This window comes from Mobula hypostoma, chromosome 4 (genome assembly GCF_963921235.1).
Source record: "Mobula hypostoma chromosome 4, sMobHyp1.1, whole genome shotgun sequence".
NCBI classification, from domain to species: domain Eukaryota; kingdom Metazoa; phylum Chordata; class Chondrichthyes; order Myliobatiformes; family Myliobatidae; genus Mobula; species Mobula hypostoma.
The window spans coordinates 82,548,139-82,575,637 of record NC_086100.1 but is presented as its reverse complement, the minus strand read 5'-3'; the positions used below and the strand labels follow the sequence as shown (position 1 = coordinate 82,575,637).

Genomic DNA, 27,499 nt, shown 5'->3' with positions numbered 1-27,499 from the left:
TATTCTTTATGAGCCTTTTTTTCATTTTCTCAGAAGCAACCCATTATATTTAATTACAATTCTTCCCTCCATAATGAACCCTTTCTCTTTCACCTTATGATGTACTCCTTATTCCTTTCCCTGATGAATGCAGCGTTCCCTTTCAAACATATGTACCACTTCCCTTTATACCATGTACCATTAACCCTCCACACCATATACAATGAACCCTCCACACCATATACAGTGAACCCTCTATACCAAACAGTGAACCCTCCACAACATGTACAGTGAACCCTCCACACCACATACAGTGAACCCTCTATACCAAATACAGTGAATCCTCCACACCATATACAGTGAACCCTCCACAACATGTAGTGAACCCTCCACACCATAAACAGTGAATCCTCCACAACATGTACAGTGAACCCTCCACACCATATACAGTGAACCCTCTATACCAAATACAGTGAATCCTCCACAACATATACAATGAACCCTCTATACCATATAGAGTGAACCCTCCATACCAAGTACAGTGAACCCTCCACACCATATACAGTGAACCCTCCACACCATATACAGTGAACTCTCCATACCATATACAGTGAACCCTCTATACCATATACAATGAACTCTCTAAACCATATACAGTGAACCCTCCACACCATATACAGTGAACCCTCCATACCAAGTACAGTGAACTCTCCACACCATATACAGTGAACCCTCCATACCAAGTACAGTGAACCCTCCACACCATATACAATGAACACTCTAAGCCATATAGAGTGAAATCTCCACACCATATACAGTGAACCCTCTACACTAGGGGTAGGCAACCTTAAGCACAAATGATTTTCCAGCATGCATTACTCATTAATTTGAGGCCAAACATAACTAGATGTATTTAAATGGATAATTCCCATATTTCAAGTTTTTTATGGCATTTATCTGGCCCACCATCCACTCATTAATACACAATCCAGCCCACAGAGGCAAAAAGATTGCCGACCCCTCCTCTATACCATATACAATGGACCCTCCATACCATGCATAATATTTCCCTTTCTATGCACGAATATTTTAGCTCCTATCACGACCTACCATTATTCCATTCCCATCCAAACCTTCCTAGCTAGTGTGAATTTGTGCAGACTCAGTAACTAGCTTCTAACATATAAAGAATTTCTCACTATCTGCCCATTGCCACTGCCAGCCCGCCTGAGATTATAAATGTCCAGGATTTTGCAATGCTTCTCATCAACTCAGCCATACATATACACACTGTTTCATCAATTAGTCTGTAAACTTGAGTTCATCTTTCTCAATCACGAACATTTATTGTTCCATCACAAATGCCTAGTGCTTCATGCTAGATTTGTTATAGTCTCTCTTGTTAACACTGGGCTAGCAGTTCAGCAAACATGAACAAATGCCTTGAACGTAGCAGGCTACTTGACTACGGCAGTGCTGCCCTCATCCACAAACGTACACCTAGCAACTGAGATCAGTGGATTGTAATCCGAAGCAGGAACCCTAACTGCTTCCTCTCTCCTGAGATTAAAAGCGACAAAGTTATTAAGCCTCCAAGTATGCAAGTGAGAGTTATGTAAATCAATGCTGATGCTGAGGATGTTCTACGAGCCTGTGGTGGCCAGTGCGATCATATTTGCTGTTGTGTGCTGGGGCAGCAGGCTGAGGGTAGCAGACACCAAGAGAATCAACAGACTCATTCGTAAGGCCAGTGATGTTGTGGGGATGAAACTGGACTCTCTGACTGTGCTGTCTGAAAAGAGGATGCTGTCCAAGTTGCATGCCATCTTGGACAATGTCTCCCATCCACTACATAATGGACTGGTTGGGCACAGGAATACATTCAGCCAGAGACTCATTCCACCAAGATGCAACACTGAGTGTCATTGGAATTCATTCCGGCCTGTGGCTATCAAACTTTACAACTCCTCCCTTGGAAGGTCAGACACCCTGAGCCAATAGTCCTGGACTTATCTCCATCTGGCATAATTTACATATTATTATTTAATTATTTATGGTTTTATATTGCTATATTTATACTCTATTCTTGGTTGGTGCAACTGTGCCGAAACCCAATTTCCCTCGGGATTAATAAAATATGACTATCTATCTATCTATCAATGATGTTAGCAGTGCTAAAGGATACAGCTACATCCCACTGACATAATGGAACGAAAGAAACCCAATGAATTCTTAAAGGATTTTCTCACCTATCCAGCATCTTTGTACTTGCTCGTTCCAGTTTTTCCAGGATTTGAGGGAGCTGTGTGTCATCATCACAGGCTGATCCCCATCCCAGCACTCGAGCCAAGTCATTCCCTGTGCCCAAAGGCAGTACTCCCATCTGGCACTGAAAAAGTGTTAAAGTTATTTAAAAAAAGATTTAAAATCAATTTCTAGAAGTACCCTATCCTAAGATGCAATTTACCTTAAACTCTGAAACTTATTTGAACTACACAACCCTTAAACTGCATTCAGCATTAGAATAAACCTCCTGTGCCATTTACTGCCAAATCCTTGTATTATATCACTTTCCCAGGCAGAGGAGTTGGAACATCGCACTGCATTTGTACAAAACACTGGTTCGACCACACTTAAGAGTATTGTGTATAGTTCTGGTCACCATATGCCAGGAAGGTAGTATCAATTAGTGTGCAGAAAAGATTATCCAGGATATTGCCTGGAATAGAGCGCCGTAGTTATGCAGAGATATCAGATGGAAAGGGTTTCTATTCACTGGAATATAGGAGATCTGTGCAGTAAATTCTTCACACAGAACCACCCGTAAGAAGAGATAATGGAGTCAGACACAATTACTATATTCCTAAGGCATTTGGACAGAGTGGAGGAATACCAGCCTAATACATACTAATGATATGAGTGTTGACAGACACCACAGTTGGCTTGGATGAGGTTTCTTTGCTGTACATTTCTATGATTCCAAGGCCATGTCCAGTGGCTGATGTTACATCCTGTTTCCATTTTGAAGTTAACAGAGAAATGATTATATCCACTTGGGCACTAGATGGATAATATGCACACTATGATGTAAAGGAGGAAGCCCTGTGGTTTCTTTCCATGTGTTTGACAGCAGGGAGACTCATCTGTCGTTATCCAGTTGCACTTGAAGATGATCATGATTACAGCAAATGGTATATCCTTTTTTCTGATGTTAACGATGAGACTGTGGATTTGTGACTGCAGCTTTGTAGAGATGAGTTTCAGGATTTCAGAGGGAATACTGTCTGCTCCCGCAGATTTGTTACTTTTGAATTGGGATTTACTTCCTGATATTTTTTTGTCACGAGCAGAGCAAGACCAGTCTGAATTGCTTGCTACAGGATGCTGTGATGGGCACTTGTGTCAAGGACAGAACTGTGGTTGAGGAAATCATTACGAGTTCTCTCCAGAAATCATTGACTACCTCTCTCGTTGCTAATGAGTTCATTCTCATTCCTAGCTCAGTGTGCTGGGACATGGACACTTTTGCAACACTAATGAATTCATGCACGCCATGATGGTTAGTGATTTGCTGAGCATCCTGGACTCTTTCTATCCACCATGTGTTCTTTTAGTCAGGGATGTTTTTTTGTTGGACTTCTGTCTTTATGTGTCTGCAGAGCTGTTTCTTTTCTATGAGTAAACACTTAGATTTGCGAATTATTAGCTCCTCAATCTCTACTATCCTCAAGCACAGCCTTCTGTATTAGCCCACTCTGAAGCTCTTGTTTGCACTACCCTCAACCTCCTGCACTACAGTCTTGGGCCCATATTTTAATTTATTGAGATACCGTGAAGAATAGGGCCTTTTATGCCATGCAGCAATCCCCCAGTTTAATCCTACCCTAATCATGGAACAACTTACAATGACCAATGAACCTACCAACTGGCACGTCTTTGGAATGTGGGAGGAAACTGAAGCACCCTGAGGAAACTCACTTGGTCACGCGAAGAACATACAAACTCCTTACAGGCAGTGGCGGGAAGATATATATATATATAGCTTCTAAGACTTTTGCATAGTACTGTATATTGATTAAAATAGGAAGGTGGCTGGGAAACAGAAATAATAGTACTTAGCTTTGTATTAGCTCAGTAGTATTAAGTGCTATTTGGTAACTGGAAGGCCATAGTATAAAGCACTGTGTAAAAGCCTTAGGCACCCTACATACATGTGCCTAAGACTTTTGCACAGTATTGCGTATCACTGTCAAGCACTTGTCCACACTGACCCTCAAACACAGCCTCTTACCACTTTATTATTTAACTCTTATCTTCATCATCCTCAAACACAGCATCCTATATACCACTCTTATAGTTGTTGTTCATCATGCTCAAACAGTTTCCAATCCACGAGATTTTTTTTCAATATAATGCAAGAGTTAGTTTAGTTCATTCAATGTAGGGTAGGTTGGCTGAATTACACTTTGTTGTTATGGATGCACACAGATGGGATCATGAACAGCAATCAAAATATGTTGTTGCGCCACAAACTCTAACCAATGCATACAAATTACTTTTTTTTCATAAGCTGTATGCAATAAGGCAGTACCTGTTTGTGGAGATTGAGGCTATCGATTTCAGACAGCACCCACCCAACGCTTCCATCTCCGCCACACACAAGGATGCGAAATGTGTCAAACTTCTGGAATAATCGCAATCTGAAAATGAAAACAGCATTTAAAATGACACTATCAGACAGTCTATCCCATTTGAAACCAAATTCTGTAAATGACAAGAAACCTATTTCATGTTCCTAATATTTCTGCTTGCACCTTGATCTCTACCTTTAATTTTGCAAACCTGCATTCCAACATTCTCTCGATTTGTTTTCCATTCATCTCCGACCATTTTTTTCAGCAAAGTGAAAAATACACTTCAAGAAAGTTAACTCTCTGAATTACATAGTTGTTAGCACTGCTGTCTCACAAGTCCAAAGAGGTTCAATAATCCTGACCTCTATCTGTGTAGCGATTGCACATTCTTCCTGTGATCTGTGTTCCCTGGTTTCCTCCCACATTACTGAATATGTGATGGAAAGCTAAATGGCCACGGTAAATTGCACCTCGTGTAGGTAGATGGCAGTAAATAAGGTACTAAGAGGAGGAGTTAATGGGAATGTGAGAGGAAAAAAATCATGGGGACCTAACGAGGGCATGTGCAAAAATAAAGATTAGTGCAGATGATTGGTCCACACGCTATGGGCCAATGGACCTGTTTCTGTGACATATGACAAGACTTAATGCAAGCATCATTACATAGTTTCTTTTACACGTGACTCAAAAATTGGCAGTGTTGATAGTGAGGTGGATAGCCTTAAGCTACAGTATGACATTGATCAGTGAGTGAAGCATTGGTAGGCAGGACTTAATCCTGGTGTGTGAGGTGATTGACTTTGGGAGGACCATTAAAGCTAGGACTTGCTCAACGAACGATATGGCCCTAAGGTATACTGAAGAACAGAGGGGCCTTGGATATACAAGACTGAGAATCCTGAAGATGGCAGCACAAGTAAAAACGATGGTGAAGATGGAATTTGGGACACTTCAAAGGCTATGAATGTAAGAACAGGGCCATTATCATGCAATCTTATAAAACACTGGTTATGCCACAGCTAGGATGCCGCATACACTCTGATCATCACACACTAGCAAAGTCATTGTGTTGGAGAGACTGGAGATGAAATTCACCAAGGTATTTCCAGGGGTCAAGCATTTATGAGGAGAGACTGAACAGAATGGTTTTGCTTTCTTCAGTGTGGAGGACACTGATGAGAGACGTGATGAAGATGTACAATGTTATGAAGGGTGTAGATAGTGTAGCTGTAGGAAACACTTCCTCATAGAAGAGATTTGGAGAGGATCAAAGGAATATTTTCTTTCCACCGAGGTAGGTATTCTCAGAACATTCAAGGAACTAGATGAGCGCTTGAATCTCCAAGGCATGGAAAGACCAAATGTAAATAAAGATGTGCACTGGATGGATAGAAAAGGCATAATAGATCGAAAGGCTTATTTCTGTTTTCAATTACTCTATGAGAATAGTATAACACAGAAATAACTCCAACACAGTATAATCTCAATTTCCAGCTGATTATTTTACTGTTTCAGTCTTGGATTTTAAATACATTCATCTAACCTGCAAATCAGTTTTACAATTTAATAAGTTATTTACATGTCACTTTCGTCAACTTCCCCTTCCATCAACTTAAACCCAATAATAGCAACTCTCTCCTTTTAGGCTATCGACTTGTTACAATCACGATGTAGAAACATTACAGATGCTGTCCGCTATCCTGATGGAACAGCAACATACTAACTGAGAAATCAATCACAACTCTATAACAAAAAATGCTGTGCTTCAACACAAAAGTTCACCTATTCAATATTTTAAAATAAGTAAACACATCGCCAATCATAATATTTCATATAGCTGTAATCCTAACTACTAATAATACCCACATACAATATAATTGCATTGTACTATTGGAACTCCCACAAATGCATCTCAATGGTAATTTAAAAACATGTAGCTCTCTTTTGTTATAAAGCGCAGAGTTAGCTCCACAGTTCTGATGAGTTAAGGTTTTGCTGGATACAGATTCAATAAAAAAAAACATTGGTTCTTCACTATGGCTATGCTTTGAATAAAAGCCAGGGAGGTGAGGAAGGTGTCACACAGTAGGCATCGTTCAGTCACGACCTGACATGCAATCATGAAATTTTTCAGCAGTGTTCAGTGAATGGTCATAGGATATAGACAATCTGATTGATCTTTCCCTTTCTAAGCCAAAAGCTACCAGGCATCATCGCACACTATCCATTCCTCCTTATCACCCTGCCGCACCCTCCACTACTCCATCCCATTTGGCAGCAATTCTGTTTTTGTTCTAATAAAATGCACCTAACAATACACTCAAATAAAAAGAAAGAATGCTGGAAGTGCTCAGTAGGTCAGGTGGTTTCAGTGAGGAGAGTGAGAGTCAACATGCTGGGTCAAGGATAAAAATCCTTGATCATCAGAACTGGAAAAGTGTAAAATCAAGAATGTGCACACTAGCATTATCCAGGTAATAATCACCATAAAAATCAGCAACCGGAACAAAATGATGGAGACAAACTGAGATGATAAAGTGAACACAGAAAGGTCCAGCCATATCTGTGGGGAAGAAAAAAGTTCCTCTTACATTAAGGGTGCCACGATAGTGTAGTGCTATTACAGTTTGGGGTGCTGAAGCTCGGAGTTCAATTCTGGTGCCGCCTGTAAGGAGTTTGTTAGTACTCCCCGTGAACACAGAGGTTTCCTCCTACATTCCAAATACGTGCCAGTTAGTAGGTTGACTGATTACTGTAAATTGTCCTGTGATAAGGCCAGGGTTAAATAGGTGGGAGGCTGGATGGTGTAACTTGTTAAGCCAGAGGGGCCTGTTCCGCAGTGTATCTTCAAATAAATAGAGTCTAAGTGCAATAGTTAGAAGATTAAGTGCTGCTTCGTGCGTTTACAAATAACATTGTTACTTCAGCTTCCCACCAGGCGTATTGAGTTTAACAATTTCAGATTGTCTTTTATCCCTCTTTATTCCCCAGAGATTTTACTGTATCTCTTTGTGCCAATTCGTTGCCCTTCAATTTGTCTCTGCATTTAATTTGATCCCTCTGCCGGTCTTTAAAATACCTGTCAGCTTGGCAACTTTTGCCTGCACTCTATCATAGACATTCACTTTGTCCTCTCCACCTTCTCCCTGTTACAAGTAGAAACTTGCTCATCTTCTTGCTTTTCTAGCTCTTACAAAGGGAAGAATCCTTGACCCAGACATTGGTTCTCTCTCCACAGAAGCAACTTGAGAACATTTTATTTTGGTTCCAATTTCCAGCATTTGCTGCTTCATTTTTGCTCCAACCTACACAGGTAGTTTAATAAATCTGAACTACAAAGATGTGTGCACTAAGGAAACTTGAAGCACCTCCTACCCAAGATGTGGGCCTCCATTCATCAAGTCAAACACCTGAGCCGGGTTCAGTAACTGCTTGAATCTCCTCAAGAACTTCACCCCTTGATTATCTCCACTCTTCGAATTCACAAAGACCAGAAGTGGACTCGTACAGGATGGTGGGCATGTTGCTTTCCAAAATCCTGGAGAATGGCAATGTGAACAGAATGTTACTGAATTAGTTGTGCTCTCAGCTATTCACCGAAAGTGGTGCTTCTAGCATTCGCATGACCATCACCCTTCGACCCTGTCCACTCTGGCACGCCATCCCATCCCACCATTCTACTCCCCAATAACTCTTACACTGTTTGATCTGCAAGTTTGGTATTACCTTACATCTTGACAATAATAAGTGGTGCAGCACTGAAGGTATGATTTCTACATTCTAGCAGATGCCTGTGCCTCTGTTCAGATGACAGCAAGTGGCTGGGCACTGCAGGACTGGATCAGTTATGGGTGGCTGGAGTATCCTTCGCCATTTTTATGGTCCCCAATTTGCTAGCACACCCATTTCACCCACAGACTCTCCCAAGTCTTATGATAGACACTCATTTTTTTTGGTGTGTCTATAAGCAACTGCAAACTCTCTCAGTAACACTCACTGTCATTAACAAACTCCCTTGTACTATCTCAAAACTATTGCAAACACTTTCACAAACACACTCAACCCCAGACCCGCTTACAGTCACAATCTCAACCATTCACACCTGATCACAAATTTTGCTAAACCCTCACCCTAGTGATTTACTCTCACAATGCACCAATCAGCTACTAACTGTCTTTCATGTACTCTAACAACAGTTTCCATAGCTTCACAAGATCTTTCTGACTTGCATTAGGTATGCCATCATTTCTACCCTCACAACTAACTTCATAACAATAGTTTCAGGCAAAACTTGTGGCCAAATGTCTCCTATTTTCACAAAATGCTGGAGGAACTCAGTAGGTTAGGCAGCATCTATGGAAAAGAATAAACAGTCAACATTTCAGACTGAGACCCTTCATCAGGACTTGACCCAAAACATCAAATATCCCTTTGCCTGCACAGATGCTGCCTGACCTGCTGAGTTCCTCCAGTATTTCATGAAAATAAGGGACATTTGGAACAAGTTCAGGACTTGATGAAGGGTCTTGGTCTGGAATGCTGACTGTTTATTAATTTCTATAGATGCTGCCTGACCTGCTGAGCTTCTCCAGCATTTCATGTGTATTGCTCTGGACTTCCAGCACCTTGTGTCTCCTATTTTCATCCTGCTTATTCGCTTCAGTTAGGAAGCACAATGGAAAAACAAGGGGAACTGCTGGAGGAACTCAGCAGGTGTAGCAACATCCGTGCAGGCAAAGGGATATTTGATGTTTTGGATTGAGACCCTGCATCAGGGGAGATAGCAGATATAAAAAGGTGAGGAGGGAGAGATGATGGGCAAATGAGCAAGCTGGGAAAGGAGGAGAAGTAGAGTCAAGAAACTGTTGCTGGTGGGTGAGAAGTAGAGACAGATGAAGAAGGGGCAGATGGATCCAGGTGGTTGGAAGGAGGTGATAGAGACAGAGGCTGGAAGGTGAGAAGTGATAACAAGAGGCTAGAGCTACAGAATCTAAGAAGCAAGGAAGGTGGTAAGTAGAACCAGATTAAAGGGGAATAATGGGCAGACAGAACTTGTCAGGGGAGGGGAAAGAAACTGGATTACAAGTGAATTTTACAACTAGTTAACCTACACTGCCTAGACTCCTTTCTCTTTCTTTTTGGTTCCAACCCACCATCCTCCACGTCACCCAGTTTCATCCCCTCCTTGTTCCTTTCTCTATTACCCACACCTTCTGATTCTTCAATGCCCGCACAACTGTCTAACAGGTTCCACCTGCTAATCATCCCCCTCATCTCATCTGGTTGCACTTATCACCTTCCTAACTTAATCGATTCAGCACTTATAGTCTCTAGTTTCCACTTACTGCCTCTACTGTCCCTCCCCTATACAGCTTTATCTACTCATTTTCTCCCTCCTCACCTGGGTCCCATACATCACCTGCCAGCCTGCATCTCATCCTTTCCTCTCGCCTCCTTGTACTGGCTTCTCCTGTATTTACTCTCAGTCTCGATGCAATGCCTTGACCTGAAATGTTGGCTATTACTTCATCTGCACAAATACTATTTGACCTCCTGAGTTCCTCCAGCAGTTTGCTTGTGCTCCAGATTCCACATATATAAAATCTGCTTGTAACAGCAACTGGAAAGAAGGTCTTTAACTCACCATCAGAGTCTATACTGTTGAGTGCAGTAGGAGGAATAACGGAAACTTTACATTGCCCCAGAGGACATTTTATGGAAAGCATGTCTTTACAAGCTGTGTGCACCTGGAGATAATGAATATTATACGGAAGTTAGCAATCAATTTTCTATACAGAATGGAAAATGAATATATAAATTTGTAAGTTAGGAAAGAGGCAGAGAGCAAGATGGGTTCAAAGTAATATAAAACTGATAATTTCTCAGAAAGCTTGTGTCAGAATAACAGGGAATATTCCTAATGGGTGCATATAATTACCATTTGTGAAATTTCAATTGATCCAGGATGATGCCTTTATTCACTTTCCCTTTATGCTCAGGTAACCAAATATGAATTAAGTCAACAATCTAAATGTTTTCATAATTTAAAATATATCTCACTAATTTGAAATAAACCATAAGGTTTCACTTATTTATTCCTATGTATAAAGCTCAATGAATATAATTTGACAATTTTTTTCTCATGTATTTTACAAATATTTCAGTTTCATAGTTGCATGCAAGAAGCATGGCTTCTTTACTCTATGCTTGTCCCTGGGACTGATTACAGGAAAAAAAAACTGCAGTCACATTAAAAATGATCATGATACTGATTATGCAGTCCATGAAGACCAAATTAACTACCAACCAAGACTTAAATATTTGGAACAGAGAGTTGGTATAGGGGAGACAGAAGCAGAAATAACAATTGGAGTAAAGACAGCCAGTGATGAGCTACCATGAGAATTGGGAAAGGGAATGAAAGTGCATGGAGACAACTAGTGAGATGAAGAGAAATGAATAAGTGAGATGGCACCGGAGAATAGCAACGCTTCATTTCCGAAGGGAATCATCAAATATTCCCATTTAGACTACTACAGTTGAAATCTACAGCTTGGCCAAAGGTACTTCAGTTGGCAACATTGTTTTCAGATGTCTATTGATCATCAAAATTGGCTGACTCTGGATTGCAGATCATCCAGGTAGCCAGTAGTTTCTCTTTAAGGCAAACTTGAATTGCAGGGCCTTGAGGACCCCCGTCCCTACCATTCTTCTGGCTAATGTACACTCTCTGGAAAATAAACTTGAAGACTTCAGAGGAAGATTTCAGTACCTAAGGGTATCAGGCATTGCTGTGTACTTTGCTTCATAGCCACATGGCTTACCCTCAGCATTCCGGACACAGCACTTGAGTCTGAGGACTTCACCTCCCACCATGTGGACTGGACAGTGGCATCAGGTAAAGGCAAGAAGGCGCCATCTGCTTCATGATTAACTCATTACGGTACACAGATGTGGTAGTTCTATCTCTGTCCTGCTCCCCTGACCTGGAATATCTGGTGGTCAAGTGTAGTTCATTCTATCTGCTGAGGGATTTTTTTCAATGTAGATTCCACTCCTGGCCAACGTCAGGCTGGCACTGGAAGAGCTGCGCACCATGATCAGCAGTTACAAGATAGTGCACCCTGTTGCCTTCCAAATCATTGGCAGGTCAGCCTGAAGAAGTCTCTGACCAACTACCTTCAACATGACACTTGTGGACCCAAAACAGCCAACATTTGGCAAGTCTGTATTTCTACAGGCAAGTCCAGCTGTATTTCTACTCCTGGCATATTGACAGAGACTTAGGACCACATTATCAGTGGTGAAGACCATGAAGATATGGTAAAGGGAGGTGGAGGAGCACCTACAGGACTGCATTGAATTGGTAGGCTGGAGCATAGTCAGGGATTCATCTTCGGATCTGAATGAATATGCCAGTTGTCACCAATTTCAGCAAGACCTGTGTGGATGAGTGTGTGCCTTTGAGTACATACTGGACAGCCCAAACCAGGAGCTGTGGATGAACCAGGAGATTTGCAGCCTGCTGAATGCTTGATCTATGGTGTTCAAGACTGGTGATCCAGAACTCTACAAGAAGTCCAGGTACCGGTATATGACCTATGGAAGGCCAAGAGTGAATCTGAGTGGTTAGAGATAGAATCAGATGTACGTCAGTTGTGGTAGGGTTTGTAGCCTGCAAGGCAAAACTTAACATCTTAAGTGGCTGTGATGTTTCACTCCGCTTATCTCCAGCCTCACCGCCCATGGCAAAGAGACGAACACCTTTTATGCACACTTTGAAAGGGATAATAAAACAATACCTGTGTGAATCTCTATAGCATCAGGCAACCCTGTGAGATCTGTCTCAGAGGCCGACGTCAGAACATCTTTCAAGAGGCTGAACCCTTGAAGGCGTCAGACCCTGATAGTGTGCCTGACAAAGCACTGAAATCCTATGCCAACTAACTGACTGCAGTGTTCAAGGACATCTCTCTTTAATCTCATTAATTTATTACATTTAAAAATTTAAAGCCTCTACATTGCTCACTTAACTGAAAACATAAGAAATCAACAGAAAATATCATTTATTACAAAGGTATGAAGACCTTGCTCTGATTTACAAGGTAGTAAAAACACTTCTACTCACCATTGCCTTACACCACAGGCAGCGCCAATCCTGCAAGCGCAAAACACTGCCACATGTCTTATCACAGACAGTACATTTCGCACTGACAGGCAAGTTACCTTCCAACCACTGGTGTGGCATTGAGACCTAGAAAAGACAATGATGATACAAAATAAACACCAATGCAGACTACCAATACAGTCAGATTGAAATACAGCCAGGATAGATCCCATCAAACATGACTGGAATTAATCCTGGTTACGTGTTCAATAGAAATCTCTGCTAAAGCTATCAGCACATATCTAAAATACATATTAAAAATAGGGCTGAAACCAGTATGGACCCAGCTAAACGATCAGCTAGAATATTTAGTTTCTCACTCCACTTCTGACATTCAATGTGATCCTGGCAGATCTGTGAACTAATCTGGTATGCTTTGCATAGAGTCATAAATTCATAGAGCATGGAAGTGGCTCTTCAGCGTCATCCCATTTCCCGAAATGGCAATATCCTTATATATAACCTTTGTACTCTATCTAGCTTAACGACAGGGCAACCAAAACTGAAAACAAATTTTCAAATGGAGAAACAAGAGAGACTATAGATGTCGGAAATTTGAAGCAATACACACACAAAATGCGAGAGGAACTCACAGGTTAGGCAGCATATATGGAGGGAAATGAATGGTCAATGTTTCTGGCCAAGACCATTCATCAAAATTGCACAGGAAGTGGGGAGAAGCCAGAATAAATGGGTATGGGAGGGGGAGGAGCATTAGCTGGCAGGTGTTAGGTGAGTCCAGTTGAGAGGGGGAAGGTAGGTAGGGGTGCCGAGGAAGGAAATGACAAGAGAAGCTGGGAGGTGATAGGAGCAAGAGACATAAACTGAAGGAGGAGGAATCTAATAGGAGAGACAATAGGCCATGGAATAAAGGGAAAGAGGTGAGGAAAGAGAGGGAGGAAGGTGAACGTGATAAGTAGGTCATGTGGACAGGGGAGGAGAAAGAGAAGGGGTAGAAGAGTCATAGGGATAGGGGAAAACAAAGGGATTTCAAATGCAGGCTGACTAGTGTTTTGTACAACTGCAACATAACATCCCAATTTCTATACTCACAGCTCTGACTGAAGGCCAGCATGTCAAAAGCCTTCCTCACCATCCTGTCTACTTGTGACACCACTTTCAGGAAACCTTGTGCTTGTACTCCTGGGCCTCTGTTCTACAACATTTTCCAGAGCTCCATTGTTGACTATGAATGTCCTATCCTGACCTTTTTTCGTGAAGTACACCTCATACCTATCTAAACAAAACTCCATTTGCCATTTCTCAGCCTGTTTACCCAGCTGATCAAGATTCTTCTGTAAATCCTGATAACCCCCTTCACTATCAATAACACCATTTATTTTATTGTCATCTGCATACGTATTAATTATCATTGTACATTCTCATCCAAGTCATTCGTATAGATGACAAATAGTAATAGACATAGTACAGTCCCTGGGTAACAACATTGGGCGAAGTCCTTATGTCCTATTCCATGCTAAAAATAGAGGAGAAATACTCTCCAAAGATGTCCACTTTGGTCTTTGAGGGGCCTTATTCTCTCTTTAGTTACTTGTTCTCCTTTAATATATTTATAAAATCTCTTTGGATTTATTTTTAGTTATCAAAACCCAGAATGAAAACCAACCCTTAAACGTCATGTGCAGAAGATAGCTAATTTCCATTATTCATTAATAAAACAGCACAGAAACAGTCCCTTCAGCTCAACTTGTCCATACCAACCAAGATGCCCACCTAAGCTAGTCCAATTTGTTTGTGTTTGGCTGAGAAAAAGATATATGCATTCACCCTATCTCCCTATCTACGTGCCCTCATAACTATTTACAGCTTTATAAAATCTTCTCTTGGTCTCTTATGTTATAATGAATAAAGTCCTAGCCTGCCCAATCCTTCCCTGTAACTCAGGCCCTTGGGTCTCATAAATCTTTGTGCTCTTTTCAGTTTAAACATACCTCTCCTATAACAGTGTAATCAAAACAGTGGACAATAATTTAAATGTAACCTCGCCACTACCTTGTACAATTGTGATATAATGCCCCAACTCTTTTACTGAGTGCTCTGATAGATGAAGACCAGCATGCAAAATGCCTTCTTCACCACTCTGTCTACCTGTGATACCATTTTCAACAAACTATGTGCAGTATACCTACGTCCCTCGTCCCACAACATTCTCCAAGACACTACCATTCCTATACAAGTACTACTCTGGTTTGACTTCAAAAAAAGTAACACCTCACACTTATCTGAATAAAACACTATTTGACACTCCTCAGCCACTTAAGTAGCCGATCAAAAGTCCTCTGTAATTTTTGATAATTTTCTTCACTGTCTACAATACCACCTATTTTAGTTTTATCTGCAATCTTACTAACTATGCCTTGTACATTCTCACCCAAATAATTTATATAGATAATAAACAACACAGGTCTAAGCACTGACGCCGATGGCACACCAAAGGTCACTGGCTTCCAGTCCAGGAAATAACCATCCACCATCATACTCTGCTGCTCACCACTGAGCGAATTATAAATCCAGTTGGCTATCTATCCTATGATCCCCTGTGGCCTACCCTTCCAGGCCATACATTTTCAAAAGCCTTGCTAATGTCCATATACACAACGTCTACTGCCCTGCTCTAATCTATCCTCTTGATCACCTCTTCTAAAACTCTAAAGGATTTATCAGACACAATTTTTGACGTACAAAGCCATGTTGACCATCCCTAATCAGATTTTGTCTATCTAAATGCTGGTGGATTCCAGCCCTCAGAATCTCTTCTCGCAACTTCCTCACCATTGATGTCAGACTCACTGGCCGGTAGCTCATTGTGCTGCCCTTCCTAAGTAATGCTGCAACATCAGCCACCTCTAATCTTTCTGAACTTCATCTTCAGCTAAAGACTGAACAAATATTTCTGCAAGGCTTCCAAAATTTCTTCCCTAGCTTCCCACAAAGTCTGAGGATGCACTTGGTCAGGTCCTAGGAATTTATTCACCTCGAAGTGCTTTAAGGCTGCCAATACCGCTTCCTCTTCTGTAATTCGTGCACACATTTAGAATTGTTTTCTAACTTTACTCCTGGATACCTTGTCTAATTTTCAAATTGGTCTAAAATAATTTCTCTCTACTTATCCTGTCAGTTTCCTTTAATTGCTTGAAACTGCATTCAAATTACCATTTTAACTTTATAACTAGCAATGCAAGTTATTATTCTGGTAAATTTATGCTGCATTCTCTCTGAAACTAATATATTCCTCCTAAGATATGTGGGTTACCAGAATTTGCTGACAGACTCCACCTGTGGGCGAACCAAAGCTTTTTTGTAGCTGTAGCAGTACTTCTATGCCCTTGTAATCCAGTCCTTTAGATATAAGGAGAGCACACAATTAACCTTTTTATTTCTTACCTCAAGATATTTTAAATGATTTGTGCATATAGACCTCAAAATCTATTTAAACCTTCACTATTTTTCAGCTTATTACAATATAGAAAGCACTCTGCTTTTAGATTCAAAGTGAATAACCTCACATTTTCCTCACTTAAAATCCATTTGCTACTGTTTTACCTATTCATTCGATTTAATAAATCTTATTAAATATTTCTAGTTTTATACTTGCATTTACACTACCTGCAGTATGGCTTAACTCTGGAAATTAGTACACGTGCTTTTCTACTCCATCATCTACGTCATTTATAAATATGGTGAATATATGTATTTTTTGTTGAAATCCTCGCAGCATGTCACTGGTTATATCTTGCCGATCTGTGTATCTGCTAATCTACGTACCTGCCAATTATCCCTTATTTATGTATTTAGTCAACAAGTCGGTGTTCTAGATAGGGTAATAATTTGCCTTCATTTCCACAAGTAATAATTAAAATTAACAGTCTCTCCAGAAGGCATTTGATGAAGACCTTCATAAGTTCAAAAAAGTAACATCCACAGTAATTCCCTGTCCAATCACATCTTGAAAAATTCAGTCAACAGTCACCTTATCCTCTACAAATTCACAGGGGCTTTCTGTGATGAACTGAAAATGCTAGTGAATACTGGTAGCTCAGGCTGAGGCGCTTGATATTGTGGTGTTCGCCAAGCTTGGCAATTAGCTTGCAGACGTTTCATCACCAGTCCAGTGACATCCTCAGTGCGCAGTTGTTGGTGTTTTGCTCTGGGAGTGTTTATATATGCCCCTGCTCACTTGCCTCAGGCCTGATTGGCTACCTCTTCAGTTGACCTTTGAATTCTGTTGACTCATGTTTCTTCGGCTCTGTGGAGTTCGTAGATGGCGTCTATTTCAACATATTTGTTTATGGAGTTATCAGAAAAGAACCACACTTCTAAAAATTCTCGTACCTGCTTCATTTTTGGCTGCGCCAGTACCTCCACGGTGTCCCAGTTAAACTGGTGTTCTTCTCGATCTTCATGTACCAAGATCAGTGACAGTGGATCATGTGTCTGCACTGCCAGTTTGTGTTCCTGTAAACAAGTTTAGAGTATACGCCCCGCCTGGCTGATGTAGTTCTTGTTGCAGTCTCTACAGGTAATCTTGTACACCAGATTGATTTTGTTGGTTGTCTTTACTGGTATCTTGGTTCTTGAGAAAAGCTTCCATAAAGTTGCCATTGGTTTGTGAGCGATTGTGATGCCAAGAGGTTCGAGAAGTCGGGCTGTCATTTCTGAGATATTTTTGATGTAGGTCAAGGTCATGCGTTGAGTAAGATCTAGTGTCCTCCTCAGTACATGAAGACAGAAGAACACCAGTCTAACAGGGACATCGTGGAGGATCTGGTACTGGCAAACACGAAGAAGGCACGAGAATTTTAAGAAGGATGGTTTTATTCTGATAACTCCTTAAACAAACATATCGAACCCCCTAAGAGCCAAAGGATTGTGAGCCAACAGAATTCAAAGGTCAACTGCAGGGGTAGCGAATCAGGACCGAGGCATGTGAACAGGGGCCTATACAAGTGCAAGCACTCTCAGAGAGGAACACCGATGACTGCGCACCGAGGATGATACCTTGAATGGGACTGCAAGCCTGGTGGACACCACAACATCAAATTAACCGAAAATCTTTATTGTGTCATGTCACCCTATTATATTACATTCCCTGATTTCCCTCTTTTGCCTCTCTTTAATAACTGGATAACACGATAATCTCACTATAAATGAAACATTTTGAAAGATAGTGCCATTATGTGGCAAATGCTTGCATGTAGCTCCGATGGGAGTTATTGAATATTCCCGGTTAGGACTCCCTCACAGAAATCCAGTCTTAGCCATGGGTATTTCAGTAAGCAGCATTGTATTAATACGCTTAAAAGATCTATTGATAAACAAAATTGGTGAACATCGGACGGTAGACTTGGGTTGAGAGTGCAGTTCCCCTTTAAGGAAATAGAAGTGGAGATGGCAGGTTTACGGCTACGGTTAAAACGCAGAGGATTTAAAGGCAGAGGAGGTGGGGTATGCTTTAAGATTAACTCATCGTGGTGCACAGAAGAGGTGGTTGTGTCTCGGTCCTGCTCACCCATCTGAAATATCAAATGGTCATATATCTACTTTTATCTGCCGAGGGAGTTTTCCACCATCATCCTGGTAGTGGTGTACATTCCACCTCAGGCCAACGTCAGGCACGCACTGGAGGAGCTGAGCAGCGTAACTAGCAGACATGAAACTGCACACCCGATGCCCTCCCTATCATTGCAGGAGATTTTAACCAGGCCAGCTTGAAGAAGTCTCTGAATAACTACCACCAACATATCACAAGTGGAACTAGAGGAGCCAACACACTTGACCACTGTTACACCACTATCAGGAACGCTCACTGTGCTACCCCACGCCCACACTTTGGAAAGTCTGATCACATGGCTGTACTTCTACTCCTGGTGTACAGGTAGACACTAAAGACTGCGGGACCAGTTGTGAGGACCAAAAGAGTTTATTCAAGGGAGGTGGAGGTGTGCTTACAGGACTGCTTTGAGTTGGTGGACTGGACAATACTCAGTTTATATTTAAGTCTGAATGAATCTGAAACACAGCTGTCACCGACTTCATCAAGACCTGTGCGATGAGTGTGTGCCTTCGAGAACATACTGGACATACCCAAACCAAAAGTCAAGAGATTAACCAAGAGATTTATTGTCTACTGAGGGCTAGATCTGTGGCAATCAAGATAGGTAATCCAGAATTATACAAGAAGTTTAGGCACAAAGTACGGAAGGCTACTTTAAGGGCAAAAAAACTACACCGATTGAAATTAGAGACAAAAATCAGATGCACTTCAGCTCTGGCAAGGTTTGCAGGCCATTACTTCCTACAAAGCAAAACCTAATATCATGATAGCACAGGACAGTTAACATCTTAGTCCACGTGTATTTTGTAACTGAATAACTGTGACACTTCACACCCAGATGAGCTCAATGCCTTCTATGCACGCTTTGAAACTACACCTGTGCGAACCCCTGCAGCATCTGGTGACCCTGTGATCACTGTTTTGGAAGCTGACGACAGAGCATCTTTCAACTGAGTGAACCCTTGCAAGGCGTCAGGACCTGATGGCATGGGCATCTTTCAACTGAGTGAACCCTTGCAAGGCGTCAGGACCTGATGGCATGCCTGGTAGGGCTCTGAAAACTTGTGCCAACCAACTGGCTGCAGTGTTCAAGGACACCTTCAGTATCTCTCTGCTGCAGTTGGAGGTTCCCACCTGCTCAAAAGAGCACAATCGTACCCGTGGCCAAGAAAAGTGGGTGAGCTTCCTCAGTAACTATCACCCAGTGGTACTCACATCTACTGTAATGAAGTCCTTTGAGAGGTTGGTCATGGCTAAATTCAACTCATGCCTAAGCAAGGACCTGGACCAACTGCAATTTGCCTATCGCCACAATAGGTCTATTGCAGATGCAATCTCAAAGGCCTTGAATGACCTGGACAATAGCAATACCTACACCAGGCTGCTGTATATTGATTACAGCTCAGCATTCAAAAATCATACCCTCACATCTAATCAACAAGCTCCAGAACCTGGGCCTCTGTACCCCGCCTCTCCAACTGGATCTTTGACTTCCTCACCAGGAGAACATAGTCTGTGCAGATTGGAAATGACATCTCCTCCCCACTGACAATCAACACTGGCGCACTTCAAGGATGTGTGCGTAACTCACAGCAGTACTCTCTCTACACTCATGGTGGGTGGTTAGGCACAGCTCAAACAGCATCTATAAATTTACCAACCATACAACTATTGTTGGCAGAACTTCAGATGAAGACGAGGAGGCATACAGAAGTGAGCTAGATTAGCTGGTTGAGTGGTGTCACTGTAACAACCTTGAACTCTATGTCAGTAAGACAAAGGAATTAATTGTGGACTTCAGGAAGAGTAAATTGAGGGAACACACATTAGTCCTCATCAAGGGATCAGAGTGGAAAGGGTGAGAAGTTTCAAGTTCCTGGGTGTCAACATCTCTGAGGATCTATCCTGGGTCCAAAATACAGATGCAATACAAAGAAGGCATGACTGTGGCTGTATTTCATTAGGAGTTTGAGGGGAATTAGTATGTCACCAAAGAAACTTCACAAATTTCTACCAGTGTACGGTGGAGAGCCTTCTATCTAGTTGCATCACTATCTGGTATGGAAGGTATGATTGGAAAAAAGGCTGCAGAAAATTGTAAACTCAGTCAGCTCCATCATGAGCACTAGCCTCCCTAGCATCGAGGACATCTTCAAAAGGCGATACCTCAAAAAGGCGGCATCCATCATTAAGGACCCCCATCACTGTGACATGCCCTCTTCTCATTGCTAATATCGAGGAGGAAATACAGGAGTCTGAAGACTCATACTCAACGTTTCAGGAACAGCTTCTTCCCCTCCGTGATCAGAATTCTGAATGGACAATGGATCCATGAACGCCACCTTCAGTGTTTTATTTTCCCCTCTCTTTTGCACTACTTATTTAACTTTCTTTTATTATATATACTTAATGGAATTTATACTTTTTATTGTCATGTATTGCACTGTACTGCAGCTGTAAAATAATACATTTCATGACATATGCCAGTGATTTAAACTCAGTTCTGATTCTGAACAGTTCAATAATTGATAGCAAGTTACTTCTAGTCAGAGCATCTATGTGTTCTTAACTACACATCAAATCTCAGTACAAAAACACACTGAGTGACGCATTCTGACTTTAGCTGATTCTTTATCATGTTTACATTGTTTACAGTAATTTGGTGAGTCTTTGGTCCTGTTTCTTTTTTCTTAGGATATCCTAGATGCTATTTTCAGCTGTATTCTAAGCAATAGAAAAGAACAATCATTCAGCCTACCTCTTTTCATTCATTGTATTGATATTATGCTTTATAAAGGGATCCAAAGAACACCCTCTTTTCCTACAACGGGAACTGTTAATAAAGTGGCATAGATTGTAATGTAGGAAATCAGTAGACAGTCCAGCTGAAAGAATTAGCTTTGATACTAGCAAAGACCAGCATTAATGGCTTGTTTGGCTAATGCAGTGCGAGGTTTAAAAAGAGTTCAGGGCCTTTTTTTAGTGAGCTGCAAATATCATGAGCAGTCACTTGTTTAGCTGAGGTGGCTAAACAAGTTTCTAGTAAGTTATTTTTCTTTTTCTTTGTCTATTACTATATAGTTAGTGTATGAGAATGGGTCCAGGGTCAGCGGTATGGTCTATGTATGAGAAGTGGGAAGTCTGGGAGACATCCAGTCTCCCGGGTAAATACATCAGCACAAAGGGCATCAAGCTGCAGTTTCAAAGAGTTCATTTTAAGGAAATGGAGCTGCAACTTGATGACTTTTATTTCATATGGAAGAATGAGGTGGTGAGGCACGTAGTCACCCATAGGTTGCAGGAGGCAGGTACTAGGTGTCTGCCAGGAGAGGGAAGGAGAATAGGCAGCCAGTGAAGAGTACCTCTGTGGCCATTCCTCTCAATAATAAGGATACTGCTTTGGATACTGTTGGGAGTGGGTGGAGGGAGGGCATAGATGACCGACCAGAAGGAAGCCACAGTGAACAGGTCTCCAGCACTGAATCTGGCCTTGTGGCTCAAAAGGGAAGGGAAGACACTAGCAGTATGCCTGAAGTTCAAGAGTGTCAGGGGGCAGAAATGAGTCTAGTTGCTATCACTGAGAAGGTGCTTGGGAAGCTGAAAAGTCTGAAGGTTGATAAGTCACCTGGACCAGATAATTTACATCCCAGGATCCTGAAAAAGATAGCTGAAAGGATTATGGAAGCATTAGTATCAACCTTTCAAGAATGATTTGATTCTGGCCTGACTTCAGTGGTTGGGAAGATATTGGAATCCATTATTAAGGATGAGGTTTCTGGGTATTTTGAGCCACATGATGAAACAGACCAAAGTTGGCATGGTTTCCTTAAGGGGATATCTTACCTGACAAATCTGAGGAAATAACAGGCGAAATAGAGAGAGTCATAGAAACATAGAAAATAGGTGCAGGAGTAGGTCATTTGGCCCTTTGAGCCTGCACCGCTATTCAGTATGATCATGGCTGATCATCCAACTCAGAACCCTGTACCTGCCTTCTCTCCATAACCCCCATCCCTTCAGCCACAAGGGCCATATCTAACTCCCTCTTAAATATAGCCAATGAACTGGCCTCAACTGTTCCCTGTGGCAGAGAATTTCATAGATTCACCACTCTCTGTGTGAAGAAGTTTTTTCCTCATCTCGGTCCTAAAAGGCTTCCACTTTATCCTCAGACTGTGATTCCTCGTTCTGGACTTCCCCAACATCAGGAACAATCTTCCTGCATCTAGCCTGTCCAATCCCTTTAGAATTTTATACATTTCAATAAGATCCCCCCTCAATCTTCTAAATTCCAGAGAGTATAAGCCTAGTCGATCCAGTCTTTCATCATATAAAAGTCCTGCCATCCCAGGAATCAATCTGGTGAACCTCCTTTGCACTCCCTCTATGGCAAGGATGTCTTTCCTCAGATTAGGGGACCAAAACTGCACACAATACTCCAGGTGTGGTCTCACCAAGGCCTTGTACAACTGCAGTAGTACCTCCCTGCTCCTGTACTCCAATACTCTTGCTATGAATGCCAGCATACCATTCGCCTTTTTCACAGCCTGCTGTACCTGCATGCCCACTTTCAATGACTAGTGTACAATGACACCCAGGTCTTGTTACACCTTCCCTTTTCCTAATCGGCCACCATTCAGATAATAATCTGTTTTCCTGTTCTTGCCAAAGTGGATAACCTCACATTTATCCACATTAAATTGCATCTGCCATGAACTTGCCCACTCACCTAACCTATCCAAGTCACCCTGCATCCTCTTAGCATCCTCTTCACAGCTAACACTGCTGCCCAGCTTCGTGTCATCCACAAACTTGGAGATGCTGCACTTAATTCCCTCATCTAAGTCATTAATATATATTGTGAACAACTGGGGTCCAAGCACTGAGCCTTGCGGTACCCCACCAGTCACTGCCTGCCATTCTGAAAAGGTCCCGTTTATTCCCACTCTTCGCTTCCTGTCTGCCAACCAATTCTCTATCCACATCAATACCTTACCCCCAATACCGTGTGCTTTAAGTTTGCACACTAATCTCCTGTGTGGGACCTTGTCAAAAGCCTTTTGAAAATCCAAATATACCACATCCCCTCTACTAGTTACATCCCCAAAAAATTCTATGAGATTCGTCAGACATGATTTTCCTTTCACAAATCCAAGCTGACTGTCCGATGATTTCACAGCTTTCCAAATGTGCTGTTATCACATCTTTGGTAACTGACTCTAGCATTTTCCCCTCCACCGATATCCCGCTTACCGGTCTATAATTCCCCGGTTTCTCTCTCCCTCCTTTTTTAAAAAAGTCAATGGATGTTGTTCAGAAGGCCTCTGAGAAGGTGTCACACATGAGGCTGCTTAACAAGATAACAGCATTACAGGAAATACATTTGCATGGATAGAAGATTGGCTGACTGGTAGGAGGCAAACAGTGGGAATAAAGGCTGCTGGTGATCAGTGATGTGCCTCAGAGGTCGGTGTTGCGACCGCTTCTTTGTACGTTATATATCAATGATTTGGATTTCAAAATTGAAGGCTTTGTGGCAAAGTTTGCAGACGAAACAAAGATAGGCAGAGAGATAGATAGTGTTGAGGAAGCAGCGATTCTGCAGAAGTGTGTGGACAAATTCGGAGAATGGGCAAAGAAGCAGAAGAAGGAATATAATGTAGGGAAGTGTAAGGTCATGCACTTTGGTAGAGGGAATAAAGGTGTACACTACTTTCAAAAAAAAAATTCAAAAATCGGTGATGCAAAGGGATTTGGGTTTCATTGAGCAGGATTCCCGAAAGGTTAACTTGCAGGTTGAGTCGGTGGTAAGGAAGGCAAATGCAATGTTAGCATTCATTTCAAGAGGAATAGAATATAAAAGCAAGAATGTAAGGCTGTGGCTTTATAAGGCATTGGACTTCGACCGCACTTGGAGTACTGTGAGCAGTTTTGGGCTCCTTATCTCAGAGAAGATGGGCTAGCATTGGAGAGAGTCCAGTGGAGGTTCACGAGAATGATTTTGGGAATGAAAGGGTTCATATGTGGGCAGCGTTTGACAGCTCTCAGCCTATACTTGCTGGAAGTTCAGAAGAATGAGGATGAGATCTCATTGAAACCTAGCTATTGAAAGGCCAATATAGAGTGGATGTGGAGAGCAGGTTTCTTACAGTGGGAGAGTCTAGGACCAGAGGACACTGCCTCAGAATAGAGGGATGTCCATTTAGAACAGAGATGAGGAGGAATTTCTTTAGCCAGAGGGTGGTGAATCTATGGAATTCATTGCCACTGATGGGTCTGGAGGCCAAGTCATTGAGTATATTTAAAGTGTAGGTTAATAGGTTCTTGATTAGTCAGGGCATCAAGGTTGCAAGGAGAATACGAGCAAATGGAGTCGGGGGGGGGGGGAGGGTGTGGGGAATAAATCAGCCATGATGGAATGGTGGAACAGACTCAATAGGCCAAATGACCTAACTCTGTTCCTATGTGTTATGGTCTAATAGGAAATGAGCACTGAACCAGGCTAAAGGACAGACATACATTTTGGTTCTTGAGTAAAGGGACCAGCACACACTGCATTAATGAAGCAGCAAAGCCACCAATTAATTTTCCAGCTTGTATCTCAGTACAAGCACACGGCAGCAGTGCAAGAAGGTCCCAGCATTGTAGGATTAGTCCATGCTTCAACAGGATTTAGATTTCCGGGTAAGAGACTAGCTACGAGCCCTACCTAACAGTCTAGCACAGACCTCATCTAAATGTCACATGATTGTTGCAACAAAGGAAATAACAGATTCTAACACTCTATGACAAGTAACAGTACACATTTCTATATAAACTATTCTTGGATTTTGTGTAAGGGACCAGTATGGATCTCAGCTAAAGTATGCCAAGAAGTCCAGCTAATTTAATGTAAAAGATATTAGGGCAACCCTCAACATAAAGGCTTCATAATTCATCTGTCTCAAGATTTTGTGATTATCCACCAAACGCAACAATGAGAAAGACAGAACGTGGTGATAAGGTTTACATGGTGCTTGTACAGTGGTGAGGAAGTAAGTAAAACAGATCCCAGCATGGATGACCAGTACATGCCTAAGGGAAGGTTTCTCTCTCTCAACTTTTCATTCAGCTGCAGAAATGAAAATTAACAGAGCATAGTTAAAAAAATTGCAATGTACAATGTACATTGGTAAGCAAGTAAACTCGAATGGAAGCAAAGGATGAAATGTGCAACCGTCTTCACAATTGCAACATTGGCAAAGATTCCTCTGGCACCGTTTATAGGAAATGCAAGAAAGGTACATAGACATAACTTAATCCTTGTAGAAGCAACAAAATAAATTAGTGTCCACCCTCTGGCCTTGTGAGAGGTTTTATCTGTTAGATTGAATGTTAAACTGAGGAGCTGCTTGTTCAGTTGGACGTAAAAAAAATTGAAGAGGACTATGTGAAACATTGCGTGGGAATTTTCTTGATGTCCTAATACTCAAACTGATTTGCTAAAAACATCTGGCCCTTTACTCCATTGCTGTTTCCGAGGCTTGTCTTATGTTACACCAATGACCCTACTACCAAAGATTTAGTTGGTCTTCAAGGGCTTTAAGATATTCGAGGTTGTGAGAGATAGTGTTTTTTTGGCCACAAAGATCTCACTAATCTAAAATAAAATGTCTGGCTTTACCTAGTTTTACCAATTGGGGGCGCTCCAATATTTAAAATTCAGACTGAGGATTTCCAAAGAGAGCTCCAGCTCTGCAGCATTCTTTCTTGTAATCACCATCAATCAAGCATGATTTCCCATTGGTAACCCCCTGAAAACTATTATTTTATTCCATTTCACAACCATTCACTGCTCAGTTCTATGTTCCCAGGTAATTGCTTGCTGCACATTGTTGTGTTCTTTCCTCCAGTGACTCCTGTTACCACATTCTCCTGGTAAAAACCAGCTTTGCAAGGGCATATTCTGCTTGAAAAACTCTTAGTGCTCCTTAGTAACTATTTACTTGTTCAATGTAAACTATTTCATGAAACACTTTAAATTCATCTCTCATCAGTCTAGACTCTAACCACAAAAGGATCTGAACTCACAATATCAATATCTTAATCATGTTGTATCATTCAAAAGCAGTAGATGATTTCCAGACTCTGTTTAGCACTTGCTCAGATTTTCATTTATCAGCATTTGCTTGACTCCCATTTACAACATACCCCGTCTTCATCTTCAATTATATCTTTGGCAATTGAGGCCAGCGTTGTCCACTTGCAGTTGTTGGTGGCTCGTACAGCACAGCGTTTGTGAGCTTTGAATTTACATACTGTGAACCAGAAAGGAAAGGACACATGAGAGAGAAAGAGAGGAAGAGACTCATCAACAGTTATTCTGTGTTTGTGTGGTGTGTGTAGGTGCATGTGTATGTGTGTGTACTTGTGTGGCCACCACATGTACAGGACCAATATTTTTGTGGAGAGGCGGAAGAAGAGGGATGGAAAGACTTACTATGCAATAAATGCAAAATCTCAAATCCTAAAGCCAAGCAAGTACTAATCTGTTTCCATTAGGATTTCAAAGATGGACCATCCTACTGCCATAAATAAGCTTGTGCAGATCATTGGTATGTAAGATATGACGGTCCCTGCTGTATAAATCACTGCCATTTAAGCAGGTGGATATTATACCTCTGAATAAGGACATTAGGAATTCATACAATAGTTTCAAAGGTTAAAGAGCAAGAAATGCACAATCTGCAAGTCAGGCAGCATCAGTGTATAAAGAAACAGAGTATAACCATCCATATTAAAATTTGTTCATTGGAACTGGGAAAGTAAGAAAACAAATTTTAAGTTGCAGAAAAGGTGGGAAATGGATGGATAGGACAAAGGGAGAATCTCCACTAAGGAAAGGATAGGATTGCCAGGATGATTCTGCTCATTACTGAGCCAATGAGTTGAAAGAGGGCAGTTAAAGAGTGAGAGAGTGAGAGTCAGAGTGAGAGAGCGAGTGCAAAAACAAACAAGATGTAGAATCTTCCACTAGATACTTCAACTCTGTTACTTTTTCCACAGATATTGTCTGATCTGCTGAGCGTTTAGCACTTTCAGTTTTTAATTTAGATTTCCAGCATCTGAACGTCTTTGATTTTCAGTAACTCAAGACAAGCCTAG

General features: G+C 41.5%; 1 protein-coding gene across 4 annotated transcripts in view; it reads right to left on the bottom strand.

The window, feature by feature from the left end:
- Positions 1-27,499, bottom strand: part of LOC134345423 (diacylglycerol kinase delta-like) — a 185,282-nt gene that overhangs the window by 51,340 nt on the left and 106,443 nt on the right. For 3 of the 4 annotated variants that reach the window (XM_063046054.1, XM_063046055.1, XM_063046056.1), the window contains 6 exons: positions 26,546-26,652; positions 12,742-12,867; positions 10,258-10,360; positions 7,989-8,151; positions 4,571-4,679; positions 2,229-2,368 (listed from right to left, as the gene is read on the bottom strand). In XM_063046054.1, the coding sequence (XP_062902124.1) occupies positions 2,229-2,368; positions 4,571-4,679; positions 7,989-8,151; positions 10,258-10,360; positions 12,742-12,867; positions 26,546-26,652 (748 nt within the window). Of the gene's footprint in view, positions 1-2,228; positions 2,369-4,570; positions 4,680-7,988; positions 8,152-10,257; positions 10,361-12,741; positions 12,868-16,054; positions 16,141-26,545; positions 26,653-27,499 lie in introns of those variants that run through there. The other variant, XM_063046057.1, reaches the window with a different exon arrangement.